A 13,464-nucleotide genomic window follows, 5' to 3' on the forward strand; every position below is an offset into this window, starting at 1 on the left:
TCAAATAAATGTCTTGTTCAAGACAATGTGACCTCTGATGGACGGTTGGCTGGGTCCTCTTGGTAACTGCGTAGAAGAAATCTTAATCTGATTAAAATCTACCAGATTTGATCAAGCACACTAGTTGTTCCCCAGGAGCAGCTAGCGATTTATCACAGGCAAAATGTCCCAGACCGGGTTTTCACACAACTTTCTCCAATACCTCTTTTTCACTGAGCGAATGTTTCAAGTTCCATCTCAGCTGTGGTATTTTGTTTTGTATTGTTTTGACAATATCGTTAATTGAACATGTTACCTCGTTACAGTTTTTATAGGAAGTGGAAATTAGGAATAATTAGGAAATTATCATGAATGTAAATTAATCTTTAGAAGACATACACACTCACAATTAGCAGCTATATTTTTACACACATTGATACTGTTTGTTTATGCCTGTTTCCTCCCTTAGGCAAGGATATCGAAACGAAACCTCACGGCGACCAGGGCAGCGGTGGCAGCGCATGTGCTGGGAGGACCTGGGCTTTCAACTTGTGCATGTCGTGTTCTGTTTGGGCTCTTTTGTTTATGTAAAATAGGAAGAGGTGTAAGTAAAAGACACCCAAAGACCCCCTTGATTTCTGGCCAGAGATCTAGAGCTGTAAGACCCTAAGACTAGAGAATTAAACTCTGCCTGGAGAGTCACTTAGATGCTTCCCAAATTCCAGATATAGTTTTTTGCTGAACCTATCTTCTTGTGTATTCCAAGGTCGAGATCAAGTGTGCTTTCTCCTCCAGGTTTTGCTGCCGGTTGCTACAGGCATGTAGTGAGAAACCTCCAGGTGTTCTCTGAGAGCCCCACGCTGTCCAATGTTCCTGACGTGCCGTCTATAAAGCCAGTGGACAGGTACCATTTTTCTGGGAGGGATTTTTAGCATGTTTCTACTTATAAGGTATACTGCTCGTTCCCTCATTGTGGGCTGGTCATCGCTAATTAAATGAAATTTATTTTTAGAAGTGACATTTCAGTCATGGGCATGATAACAGATTTGATGTATTCAATTAGGTAAGAGAACTAGTTCTTATGGAAACTTTGACAATAATGACATTGCCGTGATCAGTACAGGGACTCAGTAAAGGCACTGTGTGTATCTAAGCAGCCTCCTGAGTGTCTGTGTGTAAATGTATGTTCAAGTTCCTGTAGAGTTATCATGACACTAACAAGTGGAGCTCTCTACACATCACAGTTTAAATGTTTCCCTATGTATCTCTATGGGGGTGAGCTACATAAGTGCATGGGTCCCTGTAATTGTTCCATGAAGACTTAACTGGTAATTAATCTGAGGAGAAAATGGATTAATGGGCAGTGAAAACACTGAGGACTCTGTTATGTAAAGCGTGTGCCACAATGGCTGCCAATTGACATAAGTGTTGTAAACCAAGGAATAAAATATTCTTATGGGGCCGGCCCGGTGGCACAAGCGGTCGAGTGCGTGCGCTCTGCTGCGGCGGCCCAGGGTTCGCCGGTTCGGATCCCGGGCACGCACCGACGCACCGCTTGGCAAGCCGTGCTGTGGCGGCGTCCCATATAAAGTGGAGGGAGTCGGGCACGGATGTGGGCCCAGGACCAGTCTTCCTCAGCAAAAAAATAAATAAAAATAAAAAAAGGAGGATTCGCAAATGTTAGCACAGGGCTGATCTTCCTCTCCAAAAAATATATATATATATATATTCTTAGAGGCCAGTTTGTTGACAGTCTCTGTGTTGGGCCGTGCACTTGACTTCGAATGTGCTCTTCCTGACTCTGCAAGCGGATCCAAATTAGTGAAAACTTATTCACATTGATAAGACTTTACCAATAGAAAACCGACATGAAATCATCTTTCTAATTTATCAGTTTACCCCACAATGTGGGCCCAATAAGTAAGGCAGTGCTTAGAATGTCATTGAGCACACGAAGAAAATATGGAGCACGCTCGTTCTATCTCTATGTTTTTCACATTCTTTGATGCTTGAGAGTGCCGTGTCATGGGTTCTGAGATGGCGGAGCCAGCCTGTGGTGTACCTAGCAGCCAAAAAGACACAAGGTCAATTTTGTTCTTCTGAATTTGGAGCTCAGCGTCAGAAAACAGCAACATCAGAGAGCTGTTGCTCTACATGAGTCCAGGTGCCTGAGGATAAGAAAGGGTCGTAGTCTTGGCCGTGTTATTCATCAGACTAGCAGCCCTTTACATGGCATAGCAGAAGGTACCATGACAAACATTCAGCATTTTCCGTTTTTGTTAGAAGTGAGGACTCTCCTATCATTCTACTAATTTGTTTAGAATTGTCTATGGTCATAACATGTCTCAAAACAGCAAAAAAGCATGTACGTGAATAGACCCCATTCAGATGACTCACTTAGGTTTTCGCTGAGATAATGACTGTCTACCACTGGGTGGAATAGGCAGAAAGCAAATAAGGACTTTTTACTGTATCGTGTTGACAACAGACTGTTATTCAAAGGTCATTTCTCTTGCAGGCTACCAATTCTTTCTCTCTGTTATACATATACCTTTAAAAGTTTTTAATATCTCTCTGTATGTAGGTATTTTAAATGTGCATAGAAATATAGAGTTATACAAAATTCTGACAAATGAAAATTCTAAAGCTGTAAACTTTAGTTTTTAAAATATAATTTTATCAAGCAAATATAAGACAGTATTCTTCTACATTGATTTCAACCTCTTAATTTGAACATCAGGAAGAAACATAACATTTCTATAGACAAGAAACTAAAAGTAACACTCATTGTGAGTTGATGAGGGACTTGTGCTGTCTTCTTTTTGTTCTGAGGAAGATTCACACTGGGCTGACATCCGTTGCCAATCTGCCTCTTTTTTTTGATTGAGGAAGATTAGCCCTGGGCGAAGAAGTGTGTCAATCTTCCTCTCTTTTGCATGTGGGTCGACACCACAGTCAGGCTGACAGGCGGTGTAGGTCTGTGCACGGCATCCGAACCCGCAAAGCCTGGGCCGACGAAGCAGAGCACGTCGAACTAACCACTACGCCACTGGACCGTCCCCTACTCTCTGTTTTTAATCAAATTAACTTTCTCATAATGTTCTAGTTCAATTACTCCCATTCACTATCAGCCTAAGCTTTTAAAGCAAAGCAGGAACCTTGGAAATACATATTTGGCCCATGTCCACGAGGAATACAATCACTGTTGAAATTGAAGTGACCTCCAAAATGGCCACTACACTTCAACACGCAGGAGCTCTGAAAATGAGTGCGGTGGCTGCCTGTCGGCCAAGACTCCCCAGTCGGTCGGTGGTAGATGCTCTGAGGCTCATTGGTGGCCCCTGGGTCCCAGTTGGGGGAATCTTCCAAACACAGAGGGATTCAGACGCTCAGTGGCTAAAACGAATGACAACTGTCAGCTGCACGTAAGAGAGAAGCCAGTTATTTTCTCAAATAATACGCAGCTCAGGGGGAAGGAGTCAAGGCTGGGGCAGTGACTCAACAAGGTCCTCACATGTTGTCTGTGTAGCATGTTGAGGGGCAGGCTAACGGGTCAAAGGGGCCCCCCCGGGCCAGCACATCTAGGTTCAAGACAGGAAGAAGGAACAGAGCTGTGCCAACTGTGTCCTTTCCCCCTTTATCAGGAAGGCAAAAGCTGTCCTAGAAACCCTGAACACACATCCACTTATATCTCATCGACCAGAATTGTGTCATGAAAAGCCTGGAAATGAGGAAGCCTGCGAAATTATTTTGCTGCCCCCTCCCCCAAAGTATAATTTTAGAAGAGTCCAAAGGAAAAACTGCAGACAGATGAGCAATGAGCACTTTTGGCTTCTATTGGCACTTTGCCTGAGAGGGTGATTGGAATCACCTCCTTCTCCCCATGTGTTTGTGTAATCTCATGTGGTGTGCAAGCCAAGCTCACAGGGGCAGGACCTCTCAGTCCCCAGCACGGGTGGGGGTGGGGTGGTTGCTGTGGGAAGTGACAGTCACAGGCTGCAGAGCCCCTAGTCCACATTCTCCTCATCCTCTGTGATGTCACACTGGACTTCTTGCCTTCCACCCTGGGCTGTGGCTTCTGAGCTCACTATGGCCTCAGCGTTCGCTGGGAACATAGGGCTCTCAGAGCCAGTATCAGGGAGGGAGCCTCTGGGCACCAGAGGTCCGGCCATGCTGCTCTGGGAGGATGGCATGCCCCTCACGAAGGGGCGCCATCCCCCGCCTCAGGTCCCAATTCCCTGGCTCGTCCCGAGCCTGCTCGCTGCCTTCAGTGGAGTCCTGCTGGTCGCTGTCAGCGGACTCTTCTTTGGTTTCCCGTGAGTCTCCCACACAAGCCGGCAGGTTTCTTACAGAGAGTCAGAAAGGAAGACAGATCATGAGAGTCCGGACAGGGGAAGTGCAGAAGAGGCATCAGGGAAGGGAGGATATTCTAGGCAGTGGGAACCAATGTGCAAAGGCACAGAGGCATAGAGTGCTTGGTGCCTTTGGGAGCTGTTGGTGGCTAGGAGTATTGGGTGACATTTGGTGGAGCCTCTCTGGGTCTGTCACCGCCCTGGCTATTTAGAGCAGGCTTTGAGGTCTGTGAGTCCGGACCAGGTGGAGTGAGTCCCGCGTGGAGCTTTGGGACTCCAGGATCAGCGCTGAGTCCTGCTCTGGTCTCAGTTGCAGATGGCTGGCCCAGAATGGGGAGTGGGCCTTTCCTGTTGTCACAGGACCCCTCTTCGTCCTCACCTTCGGCATTCTCATGTTTCTAAACATCTCCGACCCTGGTATCTTGCACCAAGGTGAGCTCTCGGGCCCGTGGGAGAAGGAGGTAGCACCCTAAAGGGCCCTGCATGCAGGGAAGATTCCTAAAGTGCTCCTCCCTTGTCCCCTCCTCGGGCCTCAAGATCCCGTCACCCCACATCCCCTTCACTTGGGCCCTGCTTCTGTTGCTTCATTTCCCAAGCCACCGAGATGCGGTACAACAGGATTCTGGAGGCTTTCCAGTTGCCTTGGAGGCAGGGCCAGGGCAGGCTGGGAAGAGAAGCCAGCTCTTGGCAACCACTCAGTTGTGTCTTCTTCCTTCCCACTGCACACACTCCTTACATCACTGACAGTTCCAAAGGCCTGCGTTCTCACAGAAGTCCTCTGGCTGGAAGTCTACCTGCCCTTGGACTGCCAGCCTCTCTGGGTTTGGTCAGCTTCCTCAGTGCGGACTAGGATTCCCCTGCACACCTCCTTGCCTAGGCCAGTGATGCTGCGGGGCGGCCCTCACCCCGGCAGCAGCAGTGTGACGAAGGGCTCCTGCCGCTGCTGCCCAATCCTCTTCCCATGTCAGGCTCCAATGAACAGGGCCCCAGGACGGTGCGTGTGGTTTGGGTGAAGCACATAGCCTTCCGCCTGCAGTGGTGCCCACAGTGCTGCTTCCACCGCCCGCCGCGGACCTACCACTGCCCCTGGTGCAACATCTGTGTGGAGGTGAGCGCCCCTCTCATCTGCCCCCTTCTGGCCCACACCCCCACCCACTCTGCACCTGCCTGGGACCAGGAGGCCCACTTGCACAGGGGACCAGTAGCAGACCTCAAACCACGTCCGGGACTGCTAAGGCCAAGGGTGGCAGTAACTCCCAGCCACTCTTGGTCACTCATGCAGCTCACTGCCTCCCTGCCTGCACCTGTCCTGGGAGGCTGGCCCCTGCCGACCCAGGTGCTGACACGCCCAGGAGCATCGACATCTATGCTAAGCCTGGTCAGGCCAGAGGGGAGGAAAGGCACCCCTGTCCCACCCCAGGGCTGGCTGACACTAGATGCCCAAGGGCCCCACGGCTGGCTGTAGGCCTGGCCCGGGGAGCTTGACCTGTCCTCTTCTGGTGTCCAGAACGCTGTCCCCTCTCCCTCTCGCTCAGGACTTCGACCACCACTGCAGGTGGGTGAACAATTGCATAGGTCACCGGAACTTGGGCTTGTTCATCCTGCTCCTCCTGTGCCTATGCTTGTACTTGGGCTCCATGCTTGTCACCTGCATGGTCTTCCTCCTGCGCACCACCCACCTGCCCTTCTCCATTGACAAGGTCATCGCGTATCCACCAGGCTGCAGGGTCCACTTGGCGAGCTGTGGGCAGGGCGAGGACAGCCGAAGGGCGGGGTCCCGGGGGCGGGCGAGTGGTGGGCGGGGTTAGAGAGAAACCCCCTGGGGAGGACCAGTCTGGACCAGGGGAGGGTGGTAGGGTCCAGGCGATGGGTGGGGCTAGGAGGCACTGCGGTGCGTGGGCAATCTAGCGGGGTCTTGGATGGAGGACGCTGAGGGCGGCACGGAGACCAGGTCGGCAGGGTGGGGTGAGGTTTACCAGGGGTTGGTGGGTGGGGACAGGATGGACTGGCTGGTCGTGCGCGGGTCTGTCAGGGCCGGAGTCGGGGTGAGGGTCCCGGCCCGGGAGGTCCATTGCGGGCGCAGCTCCTTAGCTCGTGGGCAGCATCGTCGTAGTGGTCCCCGCTGCCGGCTTCCTGGTGCCTCTCTTGGTGCTTCTGCTGATGAAGGCCAGGTCGGTGAGCACCGCCCAGCGCTCCTACGAGGACAAGGTACGCGGGTCTCCGGGGGCGCCATGAAAGCGGTCTCTGGGCGGTCACCTTGGGCCTTCAGGACCTCCACACTTTCCGCCCTTTCTCCCCCGCCCTGGTCCTCATGGCCTGACCTCCCTTGAAGGTGCCTCGTGAGGCCTTGAGGCCCAGATTCAGCTCAGATCTCACCTCCTCTAGGGGCTCGGGGCTCCCTCTCCCTCCCAGGTGCACTGCGTCGAGGGCCTAGTGAGTGCTAGGCTGCGCATCCATTATTTTGAAGGCTGGGCGTGGAGGTGAGGGAGGCCCCATCCTGAGCTCCTGTTGATAAGGCGCCTGAAGTCAGAGAATCTCCCGCCCTTCGCCCGTGCACTTTGAGAGAGGGGCCTGCCCTGTGCTGTGCAGCACAGCGCAGACTCAGAGGGAATGGAGAGTTCAGAGAGGACCGCGGTGTAGAGGGTTTGGGGGCAGAAGGCCGAGCGAAGGGCGTTGCAGGTGAGGGGCAGAGCTTGCAAAAAGTCAGGGAAACCGGAAAGTTTGTGGAATGTTGAGGATGCTGAGGGTACAGTTGTAATTGGAGCAGAAAGTGGATGGGAAATCAAGTGGACTGCTGGGCTCGGGCCAGATGGAAAAGGCACGAAAGTCAGCTGGAGCCTTCTCTTGGTGCGGTGGAAACCTGGAAGCCAGGACAGGTTTTGTTTTTTTTTTTTAACATGGAGTAAAATTCACCCATTTTTAGTGCCCAGTTATAGGAGTTTTGACAAATGCATACAGTCCTGCAACCACGTCCATAATTAAGATTTAGAACAGTTCCATCACCCCCCACAATTCTCTGAAGCCCCTTTTGTAGTGGGTTTCTCCCCATACTTGTTGCCCCTGGCAACCACTGATTTGTCTTCTATCCCTCTTGTCTTTCCTTGTCCAGAGTCTCGTGTGGATGAAATCATAGCCTTATGAGTCTGGAGTCTTGCACTTAGCATAATGCGTTTGAGATTCCTCCACGTTGCTGCCCGTAGGAGTTCTTTCCTCCTTTCTCTTGCTGTGTACTATTCCCTCATATGGATGTACCACAGCTTACTTATCCATTTGCCAACGGAAGGATATTTGGGTTGTTTCTGGGTTTTGGTGATCATAAAGAAAGTGGCTATAAACATTCGTGTACAGGCATGGGAAGATAAGTTTTCATTTCTTTGAGTCAATTCTTAAGAGTGGCATTGCTGGGTTATGCAGTAACTGAATGTTTAACTTGATAAGAAAGTGCCAAATTGTCTTCCAAAATGGCTGTACCCTTTTGCATTCCCACAAGCAGTGCATGGGAAATCCAGTTGCTTCTGCATCCTCATTAACATTTGGCATTGTCACCTTTTTTTGTTTTCTGATTTTCCGTTGTAGCTAGTCTAAGAAACGTGTAGTGGTATCTCATTGTGGTTTGAATTTGCATCTTCCAAGTGACTAATGCTGTTGAGCATCCTTTCATGTTCTTATTTGCCATCTGTATATCTTTGATTAAATGTCTGTTCCAATCGTTTGCCCATTCAAAAAATTATGTTGTTTTCTTAGTATTAGATTTAAAGAGTTCTTTCTATCTGCTAGATTCAGCTACGTGTTTGCAGTCTTTTCCGAGCCTTTGGCCTTATTTCTTGCCAGTGTTTGTCCAAGATCAGAAGTGTTCAATTTGGATCAAGAGCGTTTTCAGTTTTGTCTTCAATGGCTTGTGTTTTGGTGTTGTAATTAAGAAATCTTTGCCTAAACCGCGGTCACCAAGATTTTCTCCTATGTTTTCTTCTAGAAGCTTTATAGTTTTAGGTTTTCTCTTTAGGCCTCCTATTCATTTTGGGTTAAATTTTGGATATGAAGCAGGGTATGAGTCAAGACTTATAGTTTTGCGTGTGGGTTGTTCCAAGAGCATTTGTTGAAAAGACAGTCCTTTTTCTGTTGAGTTGTCTTTGCACATTCCTCAAAAATCAATTGACTATATAGATGTGGGTGTATTTCTGAACTGTCTCTTTTGTTGCCACTACCACACTGTCTTCACTGGTAGCTTTCTATGAAGTCTTGAAATGACACAATGTGACATCTCCAACTTTGTTCTTTTTTTCAGAGTTCTTGTGGCTATCCTAGTTCCTTTGATTTTCCATATAAATTAAGAATCAGCTTGTCAATTGCTAGAACTAAGTTTGCTGAGATTTTCACTTGGATTGCATTGAACCTATAGACCGCTTTGGAAAATGGACCTTTTAACAGTATTGATCTTTTAATCCACGAAAATGGGATACCTCTCCATATTCAGGTCTTCTTTGATGTCTTTCCTTAGTGTTGTGTAGTTTTCAGCATATACAGCTTGCATACCTTGTGTTAGATGTTTTCTAAGTATTTCCTTGTTTTTTGTGCTCTTATAAATTTTTTGCAAAATTGAATTTACATTTGCTTACTATTGTTAGAAAATACAGTGGACTTTTGTATGTTTGTCTCGGATCTTGGAATTTTTCTGGATTGACTTATAAGTTCTAGTAGCCTTTTTGTTGATTCTACCTCAAAATTCATGTCATCTGTGAATAAGGACAGTTTCATTTCCCCCTTTCCAGCGTGTCTGGCTTTATTTCTTTTTCTTGTCTTCCTGCACTGTCTCGGCCCTCCGCTACAGTGGCAGGTGGAGTGGTAAAAGTGGAGCTCCTTGCCGTGGGTTTCCTTCAGCAGGACAGGGACTTGAGTAAAGGCTTTTTTAGGAAGACTGTAGTGGGCCACAGTGATGAGGGAGGGGCTGGAGACACCGAGGCAGCTGAAAGGACAGAGGAGCCCTCTGTGCCCACCTCCTCCCATCCTTCCCATCACCACTCCATCGCTCCCCCCGTATTTGGTTCACAGCTCCCGTGTGACGCCTCTGCTCATCCCTTCCTCATCAGCCCCCTGTTGTCTGCATGCCTTCTCTCTCCATCCTCAGTCCATCATTTCAGCCTCTCTTGGGCAGCACTGTCCCTTCCCACATCCTATGGTTCTTCAGCCTCGGGTCGGGACCTAAGCCCTGCGCCCCCTGCACTGCTCCGCATGGGGTTCTTCCAGTCCGGGGTCTCCACCCTTAAGAAGCCCGACTGGGGTCTGCACTCTGTGATTCACCAGGCAGGGCTCTTTCCCATCACCTGCAGATCCCATTTCAGGCATCCTTCACACACCTCCACTTCGTTCCCTTCCCGCCTGCATCCCCTGACCGCAGCTTCTGCTGGGGCCACTTGCTTAGTGGTTCATAGTAAGGGCTCTGGAGCCAGACCATGTAAATTCACTTGCCAGCTCCACAACATGCCAGCATGGAGATCTTAGGAGTACTGCTTGGCCACCTGGTGCCTCAGTTTCCCCATCTGTAAAAGGAGGCCGCATGGGTTAATATGTGTAAGACACATAGCACAATGGCTGGTACAAGTAAGTGTCCTAGACTTTGTTGTTGTTATTATTACCGTTCCTTGGCATCATCATTGCCACGTCTTCATGTCTCTCTCATCTTACAAACAAAGCAAATCTCCGTTAACGTCACAGGCCTCCACTCCAACTGTCATACACTCCCCTCGGCACAGCCGGAGTTTCTGACAGAGTTGGCTGTGCTCACTAGCATCGTTCTTCACCTTCCTCATCCCACTTCAGCCTCTGTCCTCACTGTCACGGTGATGCTGCGCTCTCCACGAGGCCACAGCCAGCGGGCAGTCCTCAGACTGATCTTTCCTGGCCACACACAGCCCCATGTGGAACGGAACGCAGCTGCCATGGGCCCTGCCCCAGGCTCTCGGGGTCCCGCTCCCTCTGCTCACCTGGCTGATGCTCCTCGGCCTGCACCGTGGAGTCTTGCCCTAGGCTGCCTGCTCTTCTCGCTGATCCCCTCTCCCTGCTGCTCTGCCACCCCCAGCTGCCCTCTCCACCCTGAAAGTTACGACTGGCTTTGTTGTTCATGGTGTGTCCTCTGTCCCCAGCGCAGTGTCCGGAACATTGTTGAAGCCTCAAAATATTTATGAGCAAAGAGTGAACCTGCAGACAAAGGAATGCATGCGGCTTTGGGTGGAAGAGAAAGAAAGAGAGAGAGAGAGAGAGAGAGAAGCCTGATGCCATAAACCCTGGGGAAGAACCGAGAGAGCAGAGGCAGCAGGGAGTTGGGCAGGAGACGGGACAAGAAGACGCCCACTTTGCTCTGGGCCTGTGGAGGGTGAGGGCGTTGGAGACTCACAATGGGAGCAGGAGACCCGGGTCTGGAGCCAGTGAGAGGGGACAGTGTGGGAAGCTCAGAGCTGCTGGCTTCCGTTCCCAGCTGAGAGGGGCCATGTGGGGGAGCATGGTGCTCTGCTGTATTAGTCAGTTCTTACAAATTCCTTCAACAGCTATCATTCCTTGAAGCACTGAACAATCAGCATTTTCCTATGCTCCATATACATCTCATGAATGAAAATATATTTCTCTAAATTTGAAATTTTGAATGTAAATTTAATCAAAGTCTTTTAAGCTTTTAGTTTCCCTTAAATGCTTTAAACACCCTAAAGGACGCAGAACTCAAACTCTCACAATGGTTGGTGTTGGTTTTGGCCACAATGGGACATTCTGGAGCTGTCTTGACTTTTCCTCCCCCAGGGCTCAGCTGCCCTGCCTGGGGTCCTGGTTCATTTTGGTGGAGAATAGTGTTGAAGATCAACGTCTTTGTGACAGGGGCATGGGACACAGGAGAGCTGGTGGTGGGCGGATGTGCTCCTGGGCCCCTTTTGGTCGTGACCAGCACTTTGTAGCTAGGGCTCTCGAAGTCGGGGTGAGAGTCGGCCTGAGCTGGGGAGGAGGAGGGGATGAGGCTGGTGGGTGGAGGGCGGGGAGGACGAGAGCTGGGTCAAGTGTGTCCAGGAGAGGACTTGAACTTTCGTCTTGACCTTTACTGCACTAGGCGCTCAGGACTTTGAACCCCGATTTCCGGGGCCATGTGAGTTTGGGTAGGAAATATGATTGGGCCCGAAAGCACTGCCCTTCCAGATAGTGAAATTCAGTGAAGGCACAAGTTTGGAAGTAATGAGTGGTGGGAAAGCAGAGAAGTAGGGGGAGCGGGGTGTGGAGCCGTCTTTGGAGCAGCTTAATAGAACAAGGCAGATCTGAAAGCATATTTGGAAGGAGGCAGCAGGAGGATGTGTGTGGCCAAAGGAGACAGAGAGGGGGAGGATGCTGCCAAAGGGGGTACCAGGTGGTGGAGGGATCCCTGAGGCGGCAGGAGTTGGGGGTGCGGGGCCAGGGGTCGCATGGAGAGAGCTCCTCGGAAGTGGGTTGGGGGAGGCCTTGGCTGACCCTTGCGGCTTCCCCACCCTTGGAGTCTTGCTGCAGCCCTGGGCTGAGCTGACCGGCTCAGGGAGGGCAGTGGGGGCGGCCTGCCCAGTCCTGCTGGATCTGAGCTCCTCTTCCCACCCTCGCCCCCTCCAGTACCCATACCTACATGGACACAACCCTTTCGACCTTGGCTGTGGCAAAAACTGGTATTGGACACTTTGTGCAGCGCTGGGACCCAAGTGAGTTGGCAAACCAGAGGCCTGAGTGGTGGCCCTGGGGCTGGTGGGGTGGGGTGAAGCTGGGTCATCTCGCCTGGCCCCTTAGCAGAGCTCCCAGGTCCTTCCGCTCATTCTTCCTATTGTTTTGGGATTTTCCCCAGGGCCTTGTGGGAGCATTTGGAGCCCCCACTTCCTTGCCTCTGTGGGTTCTTGCCCCAAGAAATGGTGTAGAGGGCATTGCAGCCTGGATGAGACAGGCCCCAGCTCCCCGTGGTGCCGAGCGCTGGGCCTTGTCCTCCCTAAGATGAGGGGCACCAGGCAAGGAGGGTCACGACCACCACCATCTGGCTTGTTGCTCTCCAGGTACATGGCCGAAGCTGTCAGGCTGCAGAGAGTGGTGGGGCCTGACTGGGTGCCCACGCGGAACCTGCACTTCCCGACGTGCCCCTCCATGCCCATTCCCGAAGCCCTCCCTGGGCTGGGGTCTGGCCGCCAGGTCCAACCTCTGGATCTGTACCAAGCAGGGCGGGATCCCCCAGGGAGTGGTGAGGCTGCAGCCCTCCAGGAGGTAAGGGGCGTGTGTGTGGGTGTGTGTGTGTTTGTGCCCACACATGCGCATGCGCCCGTCGTGTTGGGAAAGGGCATCTGAAGATTGTACAGGTTTAGGGAAAGCCCCCCTCCATGTTTCGCTGGTGCTGAAGCTGGAACACTCCGAGCTCGAGGGCGGCGGATCATAGGCCAGCGGAGCGTTGAAAGTAGAGTCACAGGCCTGCAGACTACACCAGGGGTCCCTGGAGAAACAAAGGGAAGAGACCACACCACTCACTTGCTCGTTGCCCTTGGGCCGGTCCCTTACCCTTTCTGGGCCTCAGTTTCCTTAGCCATGAATGAGGATTGAGACTAGGCCAGTGGGCAATAATTTTGGGGGGCGGATTCATTTATTTACGGGCAACTTTTAACCTGAAGCTCAATGTTTGAAACAGGTGGCAGTGGAGCTTTAGGACTGCTGCGGGGAAGGTAATTCACAAGCCCCGCCCACAGGGCCCCTGCAGTGACGTTCTGTGGGTCCTGCCCACTCCCTTGGCTCTGCCTAGGGGGGTGGCACCTTGGACAGTTTCTTGCTCCCGAGCTGGTGGGTCATGCGGTGTGGGGCCGGCACCTTTGGAGAGCTGACCTCCTCCACTCTGTGTTTAGATGCACGCCGGCCGGCCCAGTGTGGCCCCTGCTGCTCAGGCCCCAGAGGCGGCTCGATCTGCCTCTCACCCATTTGCACCCGGAGATGCCAGGAGACCCGGCACCTGAGCCTCACCTCCTGAGCCCCGCGTGGAGGCTCTCTGAGTCCTATCCTTGCCCAGTCCCCTGGCGAGAGTGCCGAGACCCCTGAAAGCCCATTAAACACCCTTTGCCTGCCTCCTACAGCTGCCCTGCTGCACTGTGTGTTGGGATCAAGGGAG

At 51.5% G+C, this 13,464-nt stretch overlaps 1 protein-coding gene across 1 annotated transcript; it reads left to right on the forward strand.

The window, feature by feature from the left end:
• Positions 1–4,170: 4,170 nt before the first annotated feature.
• Positions 4,171–13,051, forward strand: LOC131414542 (palmitoyltransferase ZDHHC19-like). Its single transcript, XM_058555553.1, has 8 exons — positions 4,171–4,295; positions 4,642–4,763; positions 5,300–5,439; positions 5,867–6,039; positions 6,434–6,539; positions 11,946–12,031; positions 12,374–12,577; positions 12,958–13,051. The coding sequence occupies exons 1-8, from the start codon at positions 4,171–4,173 to the stop codon at positions 12,986–12,988; spliced, it is 987 nt and encodes a 328-aa protein (XP_058411536.1). The 3' UTR covers positions 12,989–13,051.
• Positions 13,052–13,464: the final 413 nt, after the last annotated feature.

This window comes from Diceros bicornis, chromosome 15 (assembly GCF_020826845.1).
Source record: "Diceros bicornis minor isolate mBicDic1 chromosome 15, mDicBic1.mat.cur, whole genome shotgun sequence".
Lineage (NCBI taxonomy): Eukaryota > Metazoa > Chordata > Mammalia > Perissodactyla > Rhinocerotidae > Diceros > Diceros bicornis.